Genomic DNA, 23,902 nt, shown 5'->3' with positions numbered 1-23,902 from the left:
ATAGAAAGGCTGAGGGAGTTGGGCTTGTTCAGCCTGGAGAATGCTCCCAGCAGACCTCACTGTATCATTTCAGTACTTGAAAGGAAGTTATCATCAGGAGGGAGACTGATGTTTTACATGGTCTGATACTGATTGGATAGAGGAGAAATGGTTCTGGACTAAAAAAGGGGAGATTTAGGTTAGATGTTGGGGGAAGTTTTTCCATTAGAGGAGTGAGGCCCTAGAGCTGCTTCCCAGAGATCTGTGGGTGCCCCATCTCTGGAGACAGATATTCAAGGTCAGGTTGGATGGGCCCTGGGCAGCCTGAGCTGGTGAGGGGCAACCAGCCCACAGCAGGGGCTGGGTCTGGGTGGGTTTTAAGGTCCCTTTCAACCCATGCCATTCCACATATGACTCTGTGTACAAAGTGAGTTTTCTTCCTGACAGATCAGTGAAACACAAAATATGTTTCCCCAAACCACAAGCCATCATCCTAGTTGCTAAAAACAGAGCCTTTATGAGGGCAAGGGAGAAGCAAGCCAAACCCTGAACTGTGGGAACTGTTCTGTATGGGTCCTGCTCCCACCATTGTGCTGGAAACCACCACAAGTGCCTGGAAGCAAAGCCCAGGCTGGGATGGCTCAGCAGGAACCACTCCTCACTTTCCCATAAAGACTTAAATACTACACGCTGCACACAAAATGTTCTTACAACTAAACCTAATAAATATTTTCAGCAGAAGAAAAGCTCAAGACTTACTGAAACAGTCAACATTTCAAAGTGTTCTCCCATCAAATCACATCAAATATTTACGATTACTTTCATTAGCCCAGAGGGAATTCTCCATTTCAATGAAACCAGATCAGGTCACCTCCTGGCAGAGCTAGCCAAGCAATCAGGTTTTCCAGTCAATCTGTAGGAACAGCTCTCTACTGCTGTACCTCCACAGACAACTTGCACTGCCCCTGAGAGCAGGACATGCACAGCAGTGGTTTCCAGAGCCCACAGATACATAGCTCAGTCAGAACTGTTGGCATGCTGCAACACTTAGCTCTCAAGGTATAGCATACAGTACAACAGCCTCTAGCCTCAGGGACCTACCATGTCACAAGAGGGCAGGTTTAGATCAGTTATATATAAGGAGGAATTTTCACCTCAGCGAGTAGAGAGGCCCTGGCACTGCTGCCCAGAGCTGTGGGTGCCCCATCCCTGAAGGTGCCCAAGGCCAGGTTGGATGGGCCCTGGGCAGCCTGAGCTGGTGGGGGGCAGCCCTGCCTACAGCAGGGGTTGGAACTGGGTGGGCTTTAGGGTTCCTTCCAACCCAACCCATCCTATGATCCTAGAAAAACCAAACCCGTCACTCAGGTGTGTTAGCAGAGCACTAATTTCTGACCTCTCTCTCTTCTCACTTCTGTCTCTGCACAAAAGTGGACATGTGCAAACCTTACACTTCACCACCTACAAGATTTATATCACACTACCTACATGTGCGGTTTCTTAATTCAGTAGAAAAAGGAAGTTATACACATTTTGTTTGCTTCCAAAAAAAATTTAAAAAATCAGGTTTAATAAAGAAATACCAAAGAAATCACAACTACTTCAAATACATAAATATTTGTACAGCATTTGAAAACGTAAAACTAAAGAGTATTTAGATACAAACAGTACATCAATCACACTTGAAGCAGAAATGGCAAAAAGAGCATGAACAAATCACACATCAGACACGACAGTCAGAAAAGAGACAGCGAAGTCACGTGCAAACTGCAGACTCAGTGTAAACACATCTGTTGCTCTCTTGCCTTTTACCAAGATCCAACTTGAGTGCCTGCATGTATCTAAAAAGCACATTTCATAATCCTGACATCACAGTTTACGGAAACAGCAAAGCATGAAGAGAAAACACGCCAACCATGCTGAGGTAGGAATCTTTTGGCAGAGACACAAATGTTCACACAGAGCACAGAAAGGCACATGTTTTGGTTATGCTGAAATTCATTAGTCCAGCCTGGCTGCTTTCCATTGGCCTTAGCAAGAGTCCAGCTTGACTGAAGACTAAAGAGTTGGATCTTGCTTTTGAGGTTCATTACTACAAATTAAATGCTTCTACCTTTCTTAATTAGTGTTTTTCAAACACTAGTGCTTTTTGCGATATGTCTGAAAAGGGAAAGACTCTCTTAGGATTCACATGGAGTTTTATGCCTTTATTTCAATAACACTTATGCTCCATCTCCTATTCCCAAAAGAATGGTGGAAATGCTGACGAGGATAATGAAGTCAATCTTTGCAGTTCCAGTTGTTTCCTGGATTAACTTTCTGGTATATCGGTACTTCAGAGTCTCAATTAAATGAGTCCAGAATTGGTCTCATTAGGAGGTGATCTTTCACCCCGTCTCAAAGGCCTTTTTCTTCCACAAGTGAGTAAATGTCACACCTATGTTTCTGCTCTGACTTGTCACATAAGGGCAGCCCCTCTTAAGAAGGCCAACAGCTCCAAGGAGGGGCTTGAATAAAGTGAATGCTAGTAGCAGTGCAGAGCCATGCCACTACGGTACCATCAGCCTCCTGTCTGGATGAGTGAGATGACCGCACAGGAACCCCAGGAGCCTGCTGCCACCAAACGGACAAGAGCAGAATTACTGCAGATGTAACAGCATAACTTCTATTGCCACGGGAACTAACTCAGCAAATTCAGCTTCCATAAGGAAGAGACAAAGTTGGTATTTTCATCAGGGTGAGGTCTTTGAAAGCCAAAAAGATGGAGGTGAGAACTTCCAGGAGCTGATCTCCCTGAAGACTGATGGGACAGGAGACTGGGAGATACTGAGATGCTACAGTTCTCCCAGGCCAGCCCTTCTACCTCCTGCTGGGAAATACCACACAAGTAATTGGATTACCCCAAAAAGTTCATAGGAGGTGAAAGCAGTGAGGCAACATGATCGCTCCATGAAATAACCCTACAAAGAAATCAGGTTACTATAAACATTCTGCAGAAAACTACACAGTTCCACAAAGAGAAGAGATGGCTCATTAAGATGGATTTTGTAAATAAACCAGGAGCACACAAAGATCCGGCGGGACAAGAGAGGGCATTTAAATACTTATTGCTACAATAAATTCGATGCACTTCTGCGGTCCTTATTTCACCCCCTTGTTTTCCACATGCTCCAGAAGTCACCGTGCTTTGCACAAACGGGACATGGGAGGGCATGTGGAAGTGCTTTACCTTCACTGAGCCCCGACACAAAGAAGTGGTTGATTTACCGTATTGACTCCACATTACTGCTTCTAGGACGATGAGTACTACAGAATTAAAGTCACAAAGGCTGCTCAGCACCGCAGCCGGGCGTTAATGACGCCCAGCCAGACCCGCACTCCCCCTCCCGTCCCCGCCCGCCCGCTACCTGCAGCAGGCCGCCCATCTTGGCTCGCAGGGCACGGAACTCCTCCGGCGCCGCCTTGGGGTAGAGCTGCCCGCCCAGCATCTCCTCCGTGATGTCGGCCTTGCCGTAATACATGGCCTGTGCGATGCAGCCCAGCAGAGCGCTCAGCGACTTGCCGCCATCACCCGCCGCCGGCTGATGCTCGGCCGCCGCCATCTTGGAGGGGCGGCCCCGCGCCGCAGTCCCCGCCTCAGGAAGGGCCGCCTCCATGGGCTCGGGCCGGACTGGGCGCTGGGAGCTGCGGGTGGGAAGCGTCCTTCGGAGCTTTAAAGCAACTGCATTCACTTGTAGAATGACATCAGAAATCAGGACTCTAATATTTAGGATTCGCTGCTTCCAATCAGGACTCTAATATTTAGGATTCGCTGCTTCCAAGAGAAGTCTGTCCTGCAGTAAATTCACCTTCCCACCGAATAATTCAGTGCTATATAAATCCGAGCACAGATTAGATTTAAAAACAGTACTGATAAACTGATATTTCTGCTCCGATCTTTGGCGTTTCACACACTGAATGTTTAATTAAGGCAAACAGGGCCCCTTCTTAAGGAACAGGGTTTAAATTCACTGCTGAGTAACACCACAAGTAGTAGCAGAAGTAAAAGATGCAGCGTAAGGAACAAACTTCCTTAACATTGGTATCAAGCCTTTGCAGAAGCTCAAGTGATCTAAATTGTGTATGTGTCCCTTCCTGAGCTTATTTACAGCTAAACAGGGGGACTCTCAAATACATATTTTCAAATAGGTATCGCAAGGAACACACTGACAAGCACACTGGCCTACACATTTCATATCACCTCCATTTTGATGTTGCAGATAAAACCTGCAGATAAAATACATTCAACTTATTGTGGTTGGTTTTTGTTTTTATAGTTGCTTATGAACAGTCTTAAAAACACACATTTACCTCTGCCTGTCAGAAGTGACATAAACAAAAGCTTTTCTGGATGCAGCCACTGTAAGCAGGAGCAGCAGTGCAGAGCCTGATGTGAATTACAGAATTATACAGATAACCAAAGTACCCACCTTCACTGCTAGATCCAAGTTCCCAGAAGATACAGCTTCAAAAAAGTGACAGAAAGCAGTGAGCTCCCACCTTATTCACAGCAGCTGAATCTCTGTTTTAATTGAATGGTTAAAGAAAGTAAACACTTCCCAGCCCCCGTATCCACTGAAATGCAGTTCTATTCAACAGGATGCTAGTAAGCTGTGCAGGTACTCACAATCTCTTCTCCCATTTCATAACCACATCCATTTTGTCTTTAGAAGGAAAGAATTGAATCAGAACAGCTCAACAGTTATGAATGAGCCAGAGAAGATAACTTCTGTCATTGAGAAGGCACTAAGGCAAGACATGCTGGCAGGGAACCGAGTGCACGTTGCACACCACAGCACTACGTGCAGAAGTTCAGGCTCACTCAGACAAACATTCCCCAAGTAAATGAGCACTACTACTAAGAGTAATCAGGTTTACCACTTCAGGTCACCTCACCAGGAGATAAACATTCAGCTCCCTACCACAATATCACACTGTGCAACCAGGCATAAGCAGAACTAAGAAAAAAAAAAAACAAACGGCTTTGTTTAGTTGATTTTATTGTTACATATCGATAACACATTGACAGAGCTGATATCAGAGTAAACCCTTATGGGACAACTAAGTGTCACAATGCAAGTTATGGAACAGAAGATGAGTGATCAGTGTGAAGTGTGGAGCAGCACAACATCTGTTTGTTTTTTTTTAGGAAAAAAAAGAAAGTCAGATGTCATGAAACCGTGTGTTATTAGACTTCACTTCCAGAGTCTTGAGAGGCCAAGAGATCACAAGCTTCCCAGAGCACAAGAAAAGCCACGTGCAGCTCCACAGCCGACCCATCCGGAATAACCCTATGAGGGACCTTTCGCAAATTCAGTGTTTCAATGTTCTACGTATTTTATATTCTTCATTTTGTAAGAGAGCACAGTAAGCTAATCTATTCTACACACACACATATTGCTTCACTCTTCTGGGGCAAAATTACGTTCACATTTTCCTATAGCTTTTAACAGCTATTTCAACCAGAATATATACACACACATATACAAAATGCCATAATTAGGGCTCAAAGCAATTTCAGAGAAGTTTCCCAGTTCAGCTATTTGTGCTCTTTATTTCAAAATCCAAAGTGCCAAATACAAGTAGCATGAGTTTCCACTATTGCAATCTAACAAAAGAAAGGGGGGGAACAGGGATGGGGATGAAGAACGATCCCACTTATCCATGGGAATTTAGAGAAATCATTTAAAGACACGCTTGGATTGATTTCAGAGGGCAGGAGTACATTAACAGTAGCTGCACAGCTCACGTGGCCGAAGTTTCCAAATGAATCTTTAAACTGTCATTAGCAAGAACTGAACATACAGCTGCTGACAGTTTAACGTAACTCAGAAACAGACACCTACTGCACTGATACCGAATTTCTTAATGCATCATCATCTTTGAAAAACATACAAAAGCTGGAGTTATTACAGGAAATTAAAACCCAGTTTTAAAAAGTGCACAGTAAAAACTGAATGTAATTACAAATTATCCACAGAGTGTACGTGTCCTGGTTTAGAGACAACACCAAGTTCTATCTGCTGGAAGTGCTAAATATTTTAAAGCCATGTACAGCACCAAATCAGTTCGTACAAGACCCCACACCACCCTGCTTTCCGTAACAACAGGCACCTGACAGTATCCGCACTCTTCAGCAGCAGCCTCCGCACCACAGCCAGCTGATGAGCTGGGAGCTATCGGGTTTTGTTCTTTTTAGAGTTCCCCTGCAACATGAAGAAAGCAGTGAACACAATATATAATTCACCTAAGAACATCTATACAGGAAATGTACAACCCAGGGTCTGACAATCTATGCCAACAGCAAGCAAAGGAACACAGTAAAGCTGAAGATAAACAGTAGTGCCTGCAGGTACCTGCTTTCAAAATCCTTCTGTGCTTATAGGCATAACACAGGAAAGCAACAGAGCTTCCAAACAAGCACAAGAGAATCTTACTTTAATCAAAAATCATGGAAAAAAGATATTGGAGTTGCACCCCACAACACTCAACTGTATTAACACCATTCACATTGCAAAACAGACCAAAGGCAGGTCCAATCCTAATTTGACCCTGAGTGGTATTTCAAATATAAACCATATAGAATCAACGTGAGGCAATTATCCTCCACCCTAACATTTTGTTCCAAAACAAATTCAACTTTAGCTTGGAGTTAACAGAACATTCCTGGCTGAGAAAAGGATTTGTTCTACAACAACTTTCCTACATCTGACTTCCAACAACTCCATAACGCAAACGTGCAGTAGCTTCCTGCTGGCGGTCAACACTTTGCTTAGGATAACATTTGTTTTTAAACCTAACCAACAAGTCTGTTCAAACAGTAATGGCTTTGAACTACATCACTTTCAATGGAGTTGTTTTCTATGTCTGGTAGCATCTGCAGATGCAGAAAACAAGTGTGAAAAAAAACAAGTTGGGAAATTAAAAGTTCCTTCCTTAAAGACAGCGTATCCTTTCAAGGTTTGAAATTATGACAAGTGAAAAATCCACAAAGCATTTTATGTTCTGTATATCTTTTAACGTTTTACAACAACATGAAATGCTAAGAGCTCACACACTAAGAAATAGGCCTAAAGAGCATGGTGTCAACTTTAAAGCTTGGACATCTGAAGAAGAACTTGGAAGAAAAGCCTCCCATTAAAATAAATAAATAGATCAAATCACTGTAAAGGAGCTCTAATCTAAGCATGGATTTCTCCTTCCCTCGGTGAAACCTGCTTCCATGCATTCTGCAGTTAAGGAGGATTATTCATTTCATAATAAAATGCATGAAAGATAAAGACCTTCACAAGGTATATTTCCTCCCAGAACCTTTGGGAGGGGATATACCACAGTGTAAGCTCCCACTGTTCTCAACAGCACACTTCCACTTTTTTCATCATTAAAGTAAAGTGGAAAACCTTGCCTCTGGGTAAATGGATGGCTCCTCACTTAGGAAAAGCTCAAGAGTGGTTTAAGAAAGTTCACAGAATGAAATACCTGGCAAGTTTTTCATTCCTACATGAAAGAAACAGATGATCCAGGGTATGGAAACAAAACAGAGGAGGAAGAAAACTGCCAAGAACCGAGTAGCAGCAAGTAGGATGAAAGCACAAGACAATGTACGTGACCAGACTTCGAGTTTTCTTTCCAGCTGACCCAGAATAGGAATCAAAGCTTGTGGACTGATTTGTGAAAGGGTGTTACTGCAATCATGGCAAAGGTAACCACAGATCTCCCATCTATGGCCAGCATCTAGTGTCAGCACCTGTCAACTTACCTTACTAGTCATCTTTAGTGTGTCAATTTCTTCCCTTTGTTTAGTTAGAGTCTCATTCATACTGCAGAGATGGTCACTCATCATACTTAACTGATCCTCATAACTTCTCTTTGTCGTCATCAACTCATCCTAGAGGAAAAAAAAAAAAACAAAAACAAAAGGAGTCAGAAGATTGAAGCCTTTGTTCCATGTAAGAAAATGGCTGCTTTGCCAGTTGGTACCATCTCTTCCACAAGGTAAATGCAACTAAGCCACACCACTGAAACATCCATGACCCACTTGCACCTGAAGACTCCTGTATTGTATTAATTTTGGTTGGTTTCCTTTATAACTTTCCCAGCTCTTTATAGCTTTCATGAAAGTTGAACAGCTGCATTTCCCAACATCACTTCTAGTCAAGTGGTTAAAACACCACATATACATGAACAAGTGTGGCAGATGAAGCTCAAGGAGCCAGCAAACCACATGCATTTGCAGTGTGACTACATCTCTAGAATTAAAGATTTGGAAGGATCCTGTGCATTACAAGAACATAGCAACAACCAGATACTGACCATTAATACAGAGAGGATGGGGAGGGGAGGAGACACACTCAACACGAATGAATGGTTTAAATACACGTATATACACTACCTGGATATTTAAGTAATCCTCCCCTCACAGAGGGAATCAAGGCTAACACAATCCTGTGTCGACACATACAGAAAACACATTTTTTTTATAAAGCAGCCTTGACAATGGACTAAAAACACAGGCTTGGCTACTGCAACCATTTCCTTGTGAGGACCTTCCACTTCAAGTGTATTATTTCCACCCATTCTGCACATACCACTATTTTTCATATCATATTGCTAAGGACCTAAAAAGCACAACTGTAGCTTGGAGGTCTTTTCCTTCTTCACCTTCCCCTGAACACACAATTACCTTAACAAGCACAACTATTACATCACTTAATATTTTACTTGCCTGTAATCTACTGATGCTTTGACTAGCTAGTTTCAGCTCTTCTGTGAGTGATTCCTTGGACTTCTCTGCTAAAGACAGCCTTTTGACAAGCGCTCGACACTGGCAGAGCAGGATAGGGGAGGCAGAAGGGAAGAAAGTTAGTCCCAAACTGTTGTCTAATGCCATCTTTAACTGAATGCTTTGAGTGTTTCCATCTTTCTATAATCCTCAGATACCAAGAAACTTACTCAGAATCCGCACAGTTTTAAATACAGAGATAATGAAATAATTAACAGTAAACTTGCTTTTATTTTACAGAATTCCCATATTAAGTCTTCTGTTTTCACCACATAACAGCCAAGATATACTTCATAGAAGCAACACAAACATCTCACTTCATACATTACTCAAGTATCACACAAAGATGGCTTACTATGTCATCCACTATCAAGAACTAATTTTAAGAGGTTTCTGTTAATTCCTCAAGAAATAGTCACTATGAACAAGAATTACTTCTTGACCTGAAATGAAGAGGAAGCTAAAGAGACTATGAATTATTTTGTTAATTCTGAAGTACAAAAAAGATTCTCAGGAGAGCTATTTTCATTACTTCATGATACATTCAAGTACTATTGAATGTTCTCAGCATCGCTTTAAGATGAAGCCAAAAATAGGCTGATAACTAAAGCCAGACATTTCAATTTATATCAACAGATCAATACATGATACACATTTTAATTCTTAAGCTTTTTTAGCCTTACTGGGTGACATCTTTCCTCTTGCTGTTTAAAGTCTTTCTACAGCATCCACTTCTACGCATACAAGACCACAGCCAAAAGATGTAGTGGAGAAATACATTTTACCTGGAACGCGCACCATAGATTTAACACTTGCTCATGGAAAATTCAAAAGGGGATTTACTGTTTTTAGTACAAACATGACTGTATCCTTACCTCTGCATGGAAGTGTACCGATTTGCTGTCAGCAAGCTGTAGATGGGACGTAAGTTCCGCTATTCTTGCCATATAGTGTTTTTTAATCAAGTCTTCACGAGATTCAACATCTGGAACCTGATAAACATAAGTGACTGTTTAACTTTTTGTTTTAATAGACTGAATACTTGCACCCCAACACTGTCCTCTACACTGAATCCCCTCCCATACTGAGGCCTACCTGTCATATCCAAAAGCATTTATTCCCCTAAATCACAACAAATGACAGGAGGTCAGATCAACTGACATCACCTCTTAGTGTCATACTTCCTTTAAGGACCAAGGATGTGAGTGGTTTGCTTAATTTAAAGTATTAAGTCTGATGAAGATGAAAACCCATTGCAGAAGTAAGCTCATTGTACCAATTTAAAAAACCCCAAACATGTACTGGTTTTTCCCTTCAAGGAATAACACTTCTGCATAACTATGTATCAGAAGCTACCAAACTGCAACTGCAACTAATGTCATATGCTCTACAAGACCATTGAAGATAACGATACATTTTTGTTTTGCTGTTGACGTTTTTTCTGAGCTTGTCCTATGTTTCTTTCAGAAAACCTTCTGGTTTGGGACAGCCTGTACTTATGTGTTAAATACAGAGCAATTGAGCCCTACTATTGAGTTTCAATAGTAAATTACACCTTTGCAATAACGTTAAGTCTTAAATATTTACTAGATACATTTAAAAGAGGTTACCTTCTCATCATCAGTAGTTATAGTCAACATCCCAATCTAAAACAAGAAAGACAATATGCATGTAGTGAGAACTGCAAAAATAGACATCAATCATTAAAGGACTTCTAGCTGTCACGAGAATGTTTTTTATTGAACCACATTTAAGCAACTCTACCTACAACAAGGCACAACAAGGTAGTGCCTTGAGTAGAACTGAAGGTGACTCCAACTCTCCAAGTAATAAATATCCCTTCTACATGTTAGGATGTTTACAGGGTAATAGCAATGAAATCAAACAAGATCTAGGGTTTTTTTTTTTTATCTGATTATACAGCTTCTAGACTACACACACATGAAAATTAGTGCTTCAGTGTACTGCGATGCCTCTTAATTACCCAGCTTCAAGAGCAAAGAAATCCATCTTGGATCCATCTTGAATACCTTCTGAATTCTTTTCTCCGCAGTTTGATCAATAAATTACACTGACAGCTCAGTTTCATGTACTCACAAAACTCTAGCTGAGTTATATATAAATAACTAGTTTCAAGTCTGACCCTTTATGAAGGCATTTCTTGCATGTTCTCCTTGACCTGAACAGGGCTACAGATTTATGTCTATGGGCAATGTTTACATGATTTGCTGACCTACCAGATACAGAAAGCAGCAACTAGAAAAAGACGTTCTCCTTAAACTCCTAAATGATCAAACTTAACATGACAGGTCATTTCAAAACCAGTTGAACATGATGACCTTATAGATCAAATCTTTTCCAACCTAAATGATTTTATCTACATCAAGGTAGAAAAGCCTCTAAAGTCAAGAAGCTCCAGACTCTGAGGGAAGTATCAGTAAGCAGCTTTGCAAATCAGGAGCTGTGTGTGGCTGCATTTCAACATCAGAAAGCTTTCAATATCACTGTTCCACTGATCAAATAGTTCTACTGTCAACTACCCTGTTTTTCTCTATTGAAGTAAGAAGCCACTTACCAGACTAGCACTTTTGATAGGCTCCCTCTGATTCTTCTCTGTGGTTTCCTCCTTTTGTTCAGCTATATTTGTTAAAACAGAACGCTCTTGTACAGTTTCAGCTAAATGTCCACTAAGAGAGTTCTTCAGCTTTTGGTTTTCCTTCTCTAGTTTTATTTTTGCTAGCTGGGCCTCCAGCATCCAGTGCTCTTTTTCTTGTTCAAGTTTTGCAATCTTCTCCAAACTCTGCTGGACCTTTTGGATGGAAGTTCACAGAGCATGTTACTGAACAGAGGGACAAATACCCTCCTGGAGATGTTTGAAGACAGTATTATTTTAAACTATTATACAGTTGAGCTAGTAAGTAGTAGGCTGCTCTCTATAGGCCTAACTGTGATAGTGTATCAAACATGACTCAACTGCTCCGTTAGTCTGAAACAAAGCTTACCAATTGCTGCTTAAAGAGCCATGGCAAATCAGATGAAAATCAGAGCAGGCAGAAGTTAGAAGAAACTCATGAAAGCCTGAAAGATGTGTGCCTGGCACCAGCATTGCCTTGTTATCTGCAAACAAGTCAAACACTATCCTGCTCTTCCCAAACATTCCACTCAAACATACTGAAACCCCAACTTGTCCAGATAAGGAAAGCTAAGGAATATAATAGAAATGTGTGGAGGGATAGCTTATATTTGAAGACATCTCATCTCAACTAATATGCTCTGACTGGGTTATTACAAAAACACTGAAGTCTTTCTTCTGTAGAAGTTCAAGGCCACATGCACAGCATGAACACTCAAGCTAATAGCTAAGTTTTAGTCAGTACATCGGTCTCACTCAAGAGACAGACTGACTGCATAGACCTTTTAACCACCACTTGATCTCTCTTTGCCTCACCTTCCAAGAAAAAAACAAACACATACTTCAAGAATGATAGAAATACGACCTATTTAATATACTCTAAAAAAGTTGTCGCTATTAACCAGTGTTCATTAATCCTGCATAGTCCAAGAAAACCCATTTAAAACAGCACGCAACATTAAAACAGTTTGCACTCTTATACACTCAGAATTGTAAATAAGATATCTAGAGTCCTATTTTAAGGCTCAGAATTTCTGTTTACATACAAAACCACACACAGGTTGACTATTCAACACTACTTTGCCTTTATAAATGCATTACTAAACATGTAAGTAAAATGTATACCAGAATACCTGTTGTGCGAGACCTTCTCTACTTTCTGTGGAACTCAGAAGAACTCTGCGATTGGCCAAAGCCTCCTCATAAGGCACTGAATCTGCACAAGGCTGCAGAAGGGCAGATAAAACCTCAAAACACGTTTCACAGTAAATCAGAATAAGCATTCTACATTTATTTTCTTAGTACCCTCTTTACTTTACTAGAGAGAAGAAAAACATTTTCCAGTTGTTTACCAACCAGTAGAAAAAATAAAGTTCCAACTCAAAAAAACCCACCGACTCCCTATAAAAATGCACACTTAATTAAAAGGTACTAAGAAAACTACGTGCTACTTAGTGATCAAATGCATCTTTAGGTCCACTTGACAGATATCAGAACATCAAAGGGGACAAATGATAACCCTTAAGTACACAAACATCATCACTTAGACTTTAATTTTCATAGGAACTGCAGGGGGTTTAGAAGCGTTCAGTCTTTCAGTTCAGCATATTTTCTCTATCATACTTATTTCCTAACATCTGGTTTCTTAATTGGATCTCAACTGTCTTCCAGTGAATGTGAATATAAAAATGATGTCACTCACTTCACATTCCTGATGAATATGGGAGGAAGGTTAAATCAGTAATCAGGTCAGCTCAGGACCCTTCTCAGTGCAGAAACTGCTCATGGAAATGGGTAACAGCAGAACCAACTCGTACCATCAGATTTGAGAGAAACTATGCTCTCAGATTTCTTCAATAGCATTATATCTCTACGGGCCCCATTTTCTCTGCCAAACACCCTCATGGAGAAAAATCCTTCCCAAATACTGGAAACCAATGACTTGTATTCTCTTTGATATAAATGAAGAGCAAGTCAATAACGCTTTCTGTGCAAGCATGTGAACGGAACAAACCTTCTTCAGAGACTTCATATAGGCAACAGCCTTTTTCTTGTACTGCAGCATACACTCCGCTGAAAGAGGGCTGACGAACTCTGTTCCTCCCTTTGAGCCATAACTCAGCGAAGAAGTGAAGTGATCCAAGTTGTTGCTAAAGAACGAAGCAATCTAGACATACCAAGAGAAGTCACTGTTTGAATTAAGTTGAACAGGATGACTTGTCAGAGCACTTCCACTCCCAGGAGAAGGAAAAGCACTTAGTGAAACTGGACTCCACATGCTCAGACCTCACTAAGGCAAAACATCCTCTCACAGTACCTACTATTAAAGCCTACTGTTTTTAACATACAGCACAGAAATACCTTAGATTAAGTCTGAATATAGTTAGGAGTATCAAAGACATTTATCTCTCTCAAACCATTTTTTTTTTTTTATTAAAGAAAAAGCAAAAAATAAAATAAAATAAATGCTCAAATTGTGGTTTTATACTCAAACAAAAGTTTCCGTTACCTTGCCTACTCCATTTGTTAAAGACAAAATGGAGGACAAAATACAGTCATTTGTAGTTATAAGCTTCTGTGTGGCAGTTGGAACATCTTGTTCTAATGTAGCTTTTTGACTGTAGTGCTTGGAAATGTCTAGAAAAACAGAAACATTCATGTAATTTAGGTTTTTGTCTATTTAAGTGACCATTTCCAAATTCAGCTTGTGATGTTGAACTTTAAATACTTTTCCTGCTTGAGTGGAACAAATGTTTAGTCTGGATACTTTTAGTTGTTCGGTAGATTGCCATAGATTCTTGATTAGAACAGACATTGTGTCTGTTACAGATAGCAGAATACAGAAACACATTTAAGTGTGCTCTGTATCCCAAAACCCATAACTATACAGGGAAAACAAGCTCCCTCTGAACTAGAACTTCATTTCCAAAGTATATTTTCCACTTCCACATACTTACACCAGGACACAAGAGATAGATATAACACGTTACTAACAATCCTAAGTTTGAAGCTTATGCAACTTAAAAGGATAGGGTATTTTAATTGTCAGAGCAAATCTAAAAGGCTGCCAGAACTAAACAGCAGAAGAGGAGGTATTCTAAACTTCTTTCAGGCAAAACTGACCAGAATAGTCTTCTGAGGGTAGGGGAACAAACAAAGAACATCACCACCACACAAAGAACTTTCTGAAAGTAATTTACAAAGAATCATTAGTTTCACAACTAAATGTTTTGCAGCTGCAAAAATGAGAAATCTCAAGTCACTAGCACCAGAAGTTTTAATCTAATGCAAATTTAAGGAACTGGAGTTACATTTGGGTTAGGGAAGGTAGAGAGAAACTACACATCAAGAATTCTCTAATATGGGAGTCTGAGGTGTCACAATGTTTCCGTTGCTAAATAGTTCTGATGATGAGTTATGATGAGTTCTGACAGTTTTCTTCAGTACTTTCTCAGTCTTCTTCTTTTATTAAGCTGACGTTACATTAGAGAAACCATACTAAGAGGCAGAAGGAACATATCAGACTTATCTATGCTGCCGTACTATCTGGCTTAGTAATTCATTGTGTTTGACCTACAAATCTCAGATGTAATCATTTACTTAAACCAAAGAATCTATAACATTAAGTAGTACTATTGACTTTATTACTAACAGATCAAAAGAACCCAAAACACCTTGTTTCAATTAAGACCTTAACTTTTATACAGCTGACTGCTATCAAACCAATTCAACTATAATAATCACTCTTCCCAAAATAGCTTCACAGGAACAGATGTTACATGATATATGGAATCATTATTATTTAAAACTTCTTGAGTGTTAACCAAGCAGTTCTCCACTAGAAATGTAACATCTATGTCCTTTATATAAAAGGAGAGTAGGCCATTTAGAAGGAAGAAGTTCTGCTTCAATTGTGAAACTAACTTCCTCATCATCTTTGGCTATACTGTCATGTTAAAAAAGAGTAATCAACTTGAAATCTAAAAGAACTTCCATTTTGATGGTAGTGTCAGGTCAACATTATGTAACTAAGGAATACATATATTTATAACATTCTACTCTGTATACGTTCAATTACAACAATACAATTCAGAAACTAAGGTAACACAGCTCTGGAAGGTCTAGAGCATCACAATTTAATGTTCCAAAAACTCATGAGAACTAAGCTAACAGAACAGAGTAGCAAAGAACATTTGTGGATGACAAAAACCTGTCATCCTGACAAAAAGGCAAAACAAATCAGATTTACTATGTACTACACATTTAACATTGTAACAGAGAAAGCCCACATCTGCTGTGTTGAAAGACTAAGGATGAAAACTGAAACCTATCACTACTCATGTAGCCTCACCTTTTAGGATGTCATGAGACCCATGAAGGCTTGCAGCAATGTTTGTAAACACCAAGCTGTAATTTGTTCGCAGTAGCCCTTCTGGTTTCGTACCTAGAAGTACCATGGAAAAGGAGAAAAATGTCAGAACTATCATTAATGAAAATGTTACCTCTAAAAATCTAACACTAGTTCCTCCTAGACTCAAAGCAACTGAGCCCAACTGGCACTTACTTGGTAAAGCAAGAAGACTAACATATGTGTGTAGCTTCTCAAAGATCGCTGTCAGCCTCTTCACATCTCTGTGTAGCTCCATATTTCTAGCTTTTAAAGCAGCTGTGCAAAGAGAAGACTCACACTCTTCTTCCAAACTAGGAATATGATTTTTAAACACACACACACACAAAAAAAAAAAACACCAAATCAGCAAATATCTTACATAAGGCTTTGAAGATATTGGGTGTAGATAGGTAGTTATATCGATTGCTTCTTTGGACTAGCAATTGAAAGAGGTTATTTTACAAAAGTCAACTTAGAGTCGCAAATCATAGGTGCAAAGAAATCATAAAAAGTTCTCTTCCTAACCCAAATCCTCTTTTTAAGTCTTCCTTTGCACTGACAAAGTACCTCCCTTTGACCCACTCAGAAGCACGTATTTTCACTAAAGAAGGGATGCGCATCCAAGTTTTGCTATACATACAGAATAACAAAAACCTTCAGACAGGCCCAAGAAATCAACAGTTTCAGTATATAATAGTATCCTGAATAGTATCAATACTACTGAGTAACACAATTAAAGTCTGTACAGCTTTTATTAAAGCTACATCTTCAAGGGGAAAAGTTTCAAAATATACTGGTTCATTTCTAATGCCTACTGGAAAAAATGACAAAACATGAAAAAGCATAACCTAAAGGCTCAAAAAACAGTATGCAATGAAAACTCCTGCTTTTTAGTCTAAGGTGCTTTAAGGTTTGACTTAATATTTGAGTTGTAGACATCGCAAACGTTGCAAATCTGACAGTGCCCCTTCAATTTGATCTATTAAACTGGAAGTACCTTTTTAACTGATAAGGAAGAATCTTTCTTAAAAAGCATAAGTATGAAGCTAAATGTTCTGAAAAGGCCTTCAATTTCACAGTTGTTTCCTGGAAAGAAAAACAACGTAAGTACTTCTGCTCTGTAGAAGTCTTTTTCCAATACCAAAAGTAAGAAATCTTACCAGGACTGTCACTGTATCTTCTGTAATACTCTCAAACAACTGAAGCATTCCTTCCTCCAGAGGGCGAACATATAAAGCGTTTTCATGAAGATACTGTGAGAACTGAGTACAGAGAGATATTTGAGATGGTGCTTGCTGAAGACTCTCAAACTGTTTCACATTGAACAATAGAAAAGTCCGTTTTAACACAGTATCTATCACTTTAAATGATCCCCAGGACACTATTAATAAAATAAAATCAAGTGATGTACAGCCCCCTTCTCCACATGGCACACAAACACATACCTTGAGGGAAAGCAAAGACAGTAATGGAAATCTGGGCAAACCCCTCCCATGTATAACCTTGCCACATCTCCTTATCTCCCTATACCTGTCATGCACAGTACACCTGGGTTTTTGACTACAAAAAAATTTGTGTTACTTGCTCAAGTATGTCAAATTAAGACTAGATCCATGCACTAAGGTCACCAAAACAAGCTGTGACACCTTCCTCCCAGCTACTATTCTCTTATCAGCTCTTGTACTATTAATCAGCACAAGCATTTCAACAGTTCTGCTGTGCAAAGTAGTGAAGAACTGAACTGAGTTAGAGCTGACAGCAAGAGAGATGTAAGTTAATATTGTATGTTTTCAGTCCAGTCTTCTATGTGGGTAAAAGTATGCTTATGTCAGTGCAAAAGACAGAGGGGTAACTGAGCAAAGGGGGAATGGCTGCTGTCAGCAAATGTGACAGTTAAGAGAAATCCTGAAACTCTGGCCTCATTACACTGCCCATCTTTCCTCAAATGCGCTTAAATAATTTTTATGGCTAACTTATCCTTCAAATAAGTAAGCCATAAAACAATAGTATTCACTCAAGCTCTTCAAAGTAGATATATGTATCATAGTATTACAGAACCTTTTCCACAACTGATACTGGTGATCACAATTTACCCCACAGAAAGATACTTTCACCTTTGGTTATTTATACTACAACAGTAAGTGAAGATCCCAGGCAAGTAGGGTACAAGAAGTTTTTCTTATGTTATTATTACGCGGCAGTAACACAGTGTTAACAAGAAGAGATGCCAAGCTCTTATGCACACATGCATAAATCTGGACGGAGTTACCGTCAGTTCCTAAATCTAAAGAAAAAAGTGCCACATGCAGAAAGCTCCTGCCTTGTGTTGCAAGGAAGAGGACTGGAATTATCTGACACAATGCTGAAGCCCCAGCAGAAACCAGCAATCCAATGCTTAAGGAGAAAAGGAATACTTGAACCTGGAAAGGAATTGTCCGCATCTATTTTGAGTGTCTGGTGGGGAAAATAGCTTGAAAGCGCCAGACAAGACCTGGAGTTGGGGAAAAACAGATCAGCGCGAGTGTGCTAAGTCACTGCATACTTGTCTCATTTTTTGCATTAAAGGAGGTTTCTGAAGCACTCAGTGGAGAAGCTAAGACCACACGGAGAATAGCTGACAAGCAACTATGTATGTTAACTGAAGATACAGGAGCAACAGCAGCTTCAGTGAGTGACAAAAGAGAACTTTTTGCTGGGAAATCATCACGAAAGCTGTGAGGTAGAATGCACTAAAGCATTTAGGTCATAAACATAAAAAGAATAAAGGTAGGCTACAAGAGAATTTGTGACGACAAAACCTAAACAACTGTCTAGAGAGAATCAGATTAGAGTTGTGATTAAGTTGCATCTTTCAGCTGTGTGAAAGCATTTTTCTCTGCTGAAAAACAAAGAACTGCTGATTAGGACATTAAGACAAAAACATGCATGAGAAACGCTGTCTATGAAACCCAATTTAGCTGACCAGGGTAAAGGGCAGTAGTGTCTGTGGACTCCCATCACCACAGGAGGCCACATAAACAAGGAGAGACAGTTTCTGCTCCAAAGAACTTGAAAGATAAAATCTCTCCATTCTTAGAAGAAGGATGTGCCATTCAGAGTATTATTAGTGAAACAAGAATATACCATTCTCAAACTAAGATCTATGCTGAACCTCTGGAAAAACTTATTCTTGATTATATAGGTAAAAGGATTGAGAAAATATATTGAATAGGATTTCTCTAGCTGATAAATATCCCCAAAAACATATTTGGTCCTTGTAAGGAGACTGAAGGAGGTCCTCCCAAGAACAGAAAAGTTTTGCAACAGTTTACATTTGCTCCTACAGGTGTTATGGCCATTCAATGAAAGATTTTCAAAGTCTGAGCCATACAAACTACTAAACTGAAATCATCAGTTGAATCACAAAACACTGGGTTATCTAGCAACTTTGATGCATGTTTGTCCACTGAGGCTACTTAACAACTCAGATATTAAAGCAGTTTTATTCCATAGCATACATAATAAGGACCTCCTGCACAAATATCTGTGCATAAAATTATTATCTATGCTTCATGGCACAGAAAGAAAAACACAGAAGATCAAACTTGAGAACTCTGGAATATACTCTAAGAAATCGTCCCATTGATTTGTGAAAGACTTAGGTCAGGTTTCTCAATGTCAGCATACTTGAAGTCATCATAGAATGGCCTGAGTTGAAAAGGACCACAGTGACCATCCAAGTTTCAACCCCGCTGCTACATGCAGGGTTGCCAACCACCAGATGGGGCAGCCCAGAGCCACATCCAGCCTGGCCTTGAATGCCTCCAGGGATGGGGTATCCACAACCTCCTTGGGCAACCTGTTCCAGGGCGTCACCACCCTCTTCGTGAAACTCAGCTGATCTCTTCAACAACGCACTTCCATTTAACATTTCAAAAGCAAAGCTTTGATTTGATGACCATGCTGCCGCTCTTCATGCTGTTATTTTCAAAAAGGCATAGAGGGAAAGGATTCTTTGCAACCATCCTTTTGCACATGAACAGTCCACCCAGCAGAAGAGACCTCTCATGCAAGAGAGCTTGCCTCTCAGGAACACATTTACATCTTTCCAGTAAAGGTGGTAGAAGTTTCCATGACTAAGATTATGCACTCAGGAAAGTCCATTTAACTGAATATACATATAGCTGTAATCAGAAAATTTTACCTTCTGATTCAATGGCGATATAATGTCCGTTGCAGAATCAATGGGGAAGATCTGGACCCTCTGCTCAGTATATGTATGAAAATTCAGAAGAGCTGTTACAATTTCTTGCACAAAAGACAATGCCTGGCCAGCAAGGTCTCGCAACTTGAGCTGTGAAAACAGTTACAAAAATGACTGCATGACATGAACCTACTTAAATACAAAAGACATTCTGTGTTTAGGTACAAGAAAAATGCTATGACTTCTTTCCTAATAGTTCAACCTAAAACACAACAGTAATTGTTTATAACTTATTATAAAACACTTTTCATATGCTACAACACAATTTAGAAGTGCATGCTTTTCTTTGATGAAGTTCATTCCATACAACGATGCTTGCTTTTTGCTCTACTGCTCAAACCATGGGTCATAAGAACTATGGCAGTTATTATAATGATAGACTTCTAAAGATCAACAGATTGATTACTGACGACAGCTCAGTTCTGTAAGCATGGCAACAGTGAGAAGTTTTTAATGACTTTAAGGAAGCTTAACTAGTAGTGAAAAAACAACAGGATAAATGAATAAAAAGTGCCTGCTTATTCTGTTCAGTAGCACTCGATTCTCCCACCTGGACAGAACTGAGCTGCTATTTTCATTAGGCTGTTCTTTACCTTTACCGTAGTAGGAAGGTATCTGAGAAACAAATTCAAAATTGGGCAGTCCAAAAAACCCAAAGGCAATGAAGTAGAAAACCATGTTCTATTGTGGATATAAAAGACAGAACAGTATGACAGTGCAAGCAAGAATGAACTATTCCTTGGCACTGAGCTGGTAATATTCCAATGAAGTATTAAATGAATTGAATCTAAACCATGGATCAGGTTTAGAGGGCAAACAATATAGTAGTTATACTCGTTTCATGCATGTTGATTAATTATGCAAGGCAGGAAAGCAGACCACTATATTTTTTTTGCTGTCCCTTATGCTGCAGCCAGCACTTCTACAATAGAATGGCAAAGAGTCATAAAATTCTGGCCCAGAACATTTTCAAGATTGTAGATCATTAAATGTGAAGTTCTCTCACAGAGCACAGCCACACAACAGTAAAAGGATGATCTCTGCAGCTATTCAGATTTTTCCTAGTACTCAGCAACAGGCTGAATTAAGACCACTTCCATCACAGAACTGTGCAGCAGGTTGCCAGTTCTCAGAGCAGATTTATGAGGAACAAGGTCACATATACACATATCTCTAAGGAAAGAAAAAAGCAGCTATTTGAAAGCTTTCTACAGAGAAATGTGAATGAACTACCTCAAAGGTTCTAGTTATATAAGTTCGACCAACCATCTCCTCTGCCTCGTGGAGTCCATCCTCACTGATAGCACAGCAGCAATGTCAGTACTGACATCAAAGGATCTCATTTTCTCCAGCTAAATCCCTGATATGTGTAGAAATTCACAAAGAACTGTGGTGCATTTTTGAATAGAGCGAATCACGTTCTTGAGGAAGCTGGTGATATTACAGTAATGAACTCAAACTGTTTGAAGTTATTTACTAAGAGTTAAATGATCAAGAGCAATTTGGCTGCAATAAAAAGTCTAGAAGTATTTCATAATGTGTGGATGAACCTCACAGAGCTCTCAGAATTACAGGATTTATTCCTCGAAAGGATTACAAGCAATGACAAGTAATATTAGCTAGCATAGTACTCTAGTGTACACAAATGCACTTTTCAAACTAAAACACTCTCTGGACCTCCAGTAACGCAACTAAAGAAGCCTATTTTAAGTGAAATGGAATTTAAAGTATCAAAACTTTCTTTTTTTCAACAAGACAGTTAAATCCACCGAACCGATGCATCTTTAAAATAAAACATTGAAGTTTTAACAGTGCAGGTTGGCACTGAAAAGGAGAATATTTCATGCAGCTTTGACTAAAGAAATATTTAAGCCTTTTTGGCACTCTTCCTATAGAAGTACAGTTGAATTAAAACTGATAACAATCACCATCCAGGGGTTAATGAACCAGGTCTAGGTCAGGGTGAGATGAGGAGTTACGTGTTAATAACCCAAGAGAAAAGCATCTTTAAGAATTGCAGAGGCTTTGTGGATACTTTTCTTGGATTGCCAAGCAAAACAGATCACCTTCTGCTATTTCGGGTTGCCTAAATGGCTGGTTTTAATCCACACCTGTGTAGAAAGTTACTTCTTTATATACTAAGTCCCAAGAACTGCTTACCTGGTATCTTCTGTTGTGCAATGGCACATTCAGAGCGTTGTACCGATTAGATCCTGCATGGCAGAAATTGAGATATGTACTTATTAAAACACTTGTTTTTTATTGGTATGCAGAAGTTTGAATGGGAATTTCATTGCAGTAACATTATAGTTCATATAAGTAATAACAAAAAATTGGAAGAACTGAGTTAATAAGGTTGGACTAATCACTGTTATTCAAGAACAGTGACTAAGAGGAGAGGAAGTATTTCTATGTTTGTCCTTTAAAAGCTTGATTTAATAGGAAACAAATCTTGCACAGAAAAGCAATAATTTTTTTTTTACTATGTAAGAGAAGCCTTTTTAAAAATATCCTTAAAAATTTATGATGATCTTCAAATTTCAGTCACATCCCAACAACTGTCAAATAAGATCAACTTATTCTTCCCACTGTCTGTGTGCTCTAAAAAGCTCCTGTATCTACATGAACTGTGGATAGCATAGAATAAGCTCTACTCTCCATATATTTCTGGCTTTGTTTCAGCTACAGAGCACCTGGAACGATTATTCAACTAACAAATAAGCACACTTTTTATTTTAAAGAGGCAGAGGGATATTTGTGCCCGGAGAACAGCTTACAAAGCCTTAAAGTTCTTTAAGAGAAACAGATCCATCCTCAATTAAATGCAATAAGCACCACTTGAGTTTAAACTGGAATACAGAGAAAACTCAACTTCTTACTCTTTTTTTTCCTGTTATTCACAATGGAATCCATAGCAAACAAACATTTCCTAATTTTCTCTCGCCCTTCTATTGCATAGGAGCTTTCCATCCCTGCAGCATTTTCTAGACAAGCAAGTGTGCTATGTGATCACAGCAGTTGAGCAAGCAGATAAATTACTTGCACCAAAGCTCTTGCTACAAGGACAATCACCTGTAGATATCAGCCAAAGAAGCCAGAGAAGCATGAACAAGAAGATAGTAGGCAAAGCTCCCTGTGTGAGAGGAATGAATAGGGAAAAAAAATAAAATAAAAGGGATATCAACTCAAAGCACTGATATCTAAACATATTATGCCGCATGAGGGTCAATGTTTTCTAAAGAGAAGGATCTATTTCTTTTTCCCAAGCCAAAACTCACAGGATTGCCAACACAGAACCTGAATGGCTCACCCCTGCAGCACCCAGCCAGAACAGCTGTTAGAGGATGGAAGGCTATTCTGAACAACCTTCACAGAGCTTAGAACCTCATCAAACATAAAATCTTCTACCAATAAAACCTATAAGACAGACAACAAACAGCCTAGTTTTGCTTTTCCAAACTATCTTACCAACACCAGCTTTTTCACTATTCCAGCTCCTCTCACTCTCACTGCCAAAAGAGTAGAGACTGACATATGCTTAAATACAACCTCATTTCCAAGCTATTGAAAACAACACCCAACACTGATCTTGCACGTATTGATTTCAGTACTAAAATAGTCCTTCAGGACAAAAGTCCCTGTTCCAAAAATCAAAGTATCTTTTCTTTAAAAATATGAGTAAGCCCAAGATAAAAGATGAATTAATAATAGTCTGAGAGTTTTCTAATCAGAGATGAGAAATGTGACGGACTCCCCACAGAGCACAGATCATTACTTAAATAATGCATTTCCATAGCTACTAGCATATGGTTTAATAGGACTACATACATTGACAGTAAC

The 23,902-nt window shown here is 39.4% G+C and overlaps 2 protein-coding genes across 3 annotated transcripts in view; both read right to left on the bottom strand.

The window, feature by feature from the left end:
• Positions 1-3,621, bottom strand: part of COMMD1 (copper metabolism domain containing 1) — a 55,576-nt gene extending 51,955 nt beyond the window's left edge. Inside the window, exon 1 of one of the 2 annotated variants that reach the window (XM_032443935.1) lies at positions 3,384-3,621. In XM_032443935.1, coding sequence (XP_032299826.1) covers positions 3,384-3,578 — 195 coding nt within the window. In that variant the 5' untranslated portion in view covers positions 3,579-3,621. The remainder of the gene's footprint in view (positions 1-3,383) is intronic. The other variant, XM_015856917.2, reaches the window with a different exon arrangement.
• Positions 3,622-4,995: 1,374 nt separating this feature from the next.
• PPP1R21 (protein phosphatase 1 regulatory subunit 21) overlaps positions 4,996-23,902 on the bottom strand; it is a 28,201-nt gene continuing 9,294 nt past the window's right edge. The window contains 15 exon segments of the mRNA XM_015856927.1: positions 4,996-6,221; positions 7,775-7,903; positions 8,741-8,839; positions 9,673-9,789; positions 10,408-10,443; positions 11,373-11,606; positions 12,563-12,655; positions 13,444-13,596; positions 13,939-14,066; positions 15,781-15,873; positions 15,994-16,130; positions 16,817-16,905; positions 16,980-17,081; positions 20,003-20,152; positions 22,223-22,275. Of these exon segments, the coding sequence (XP_015712413.1) occupies positions 6,192-6,221; positions 7,775-7,903; positions 8,741-8,839; positions 9,673-9,789; positions 10,408-10,443; positions 11,373-11,606; positions 12,563-12,655; positions 13,444-13,596; positions 13,939-14,066; positions 15,781-15,873; positions 15,994-16,130; positions 16,817-16,905; positions 16,980-17,081; positions 20,003-20,152; positions 22,223-22,275 (1,643 nt within the window). The 3' untranslated portion in view covers positions 4,996-6,191.

The sequence above is a fragment of the Coturnix japonica genome, chromosome 3, assembly GCF_001577835.2.
Source record: "Coturnix japonica isolate 7356 chromosome 3, Coturnix japonica 2.1, whole genome shotgun sequence".
NCBI lineage: Eukaryota > Metazoa > Chordata > Aves > Galliformes > Phasianidae > Coturnix > Coturnix japonica.
The sequence above is the reverse complement of the archived record's forward strand: the minus strand, read 5'-3'. Positions and strand labels throughout refer to the sequence as shown.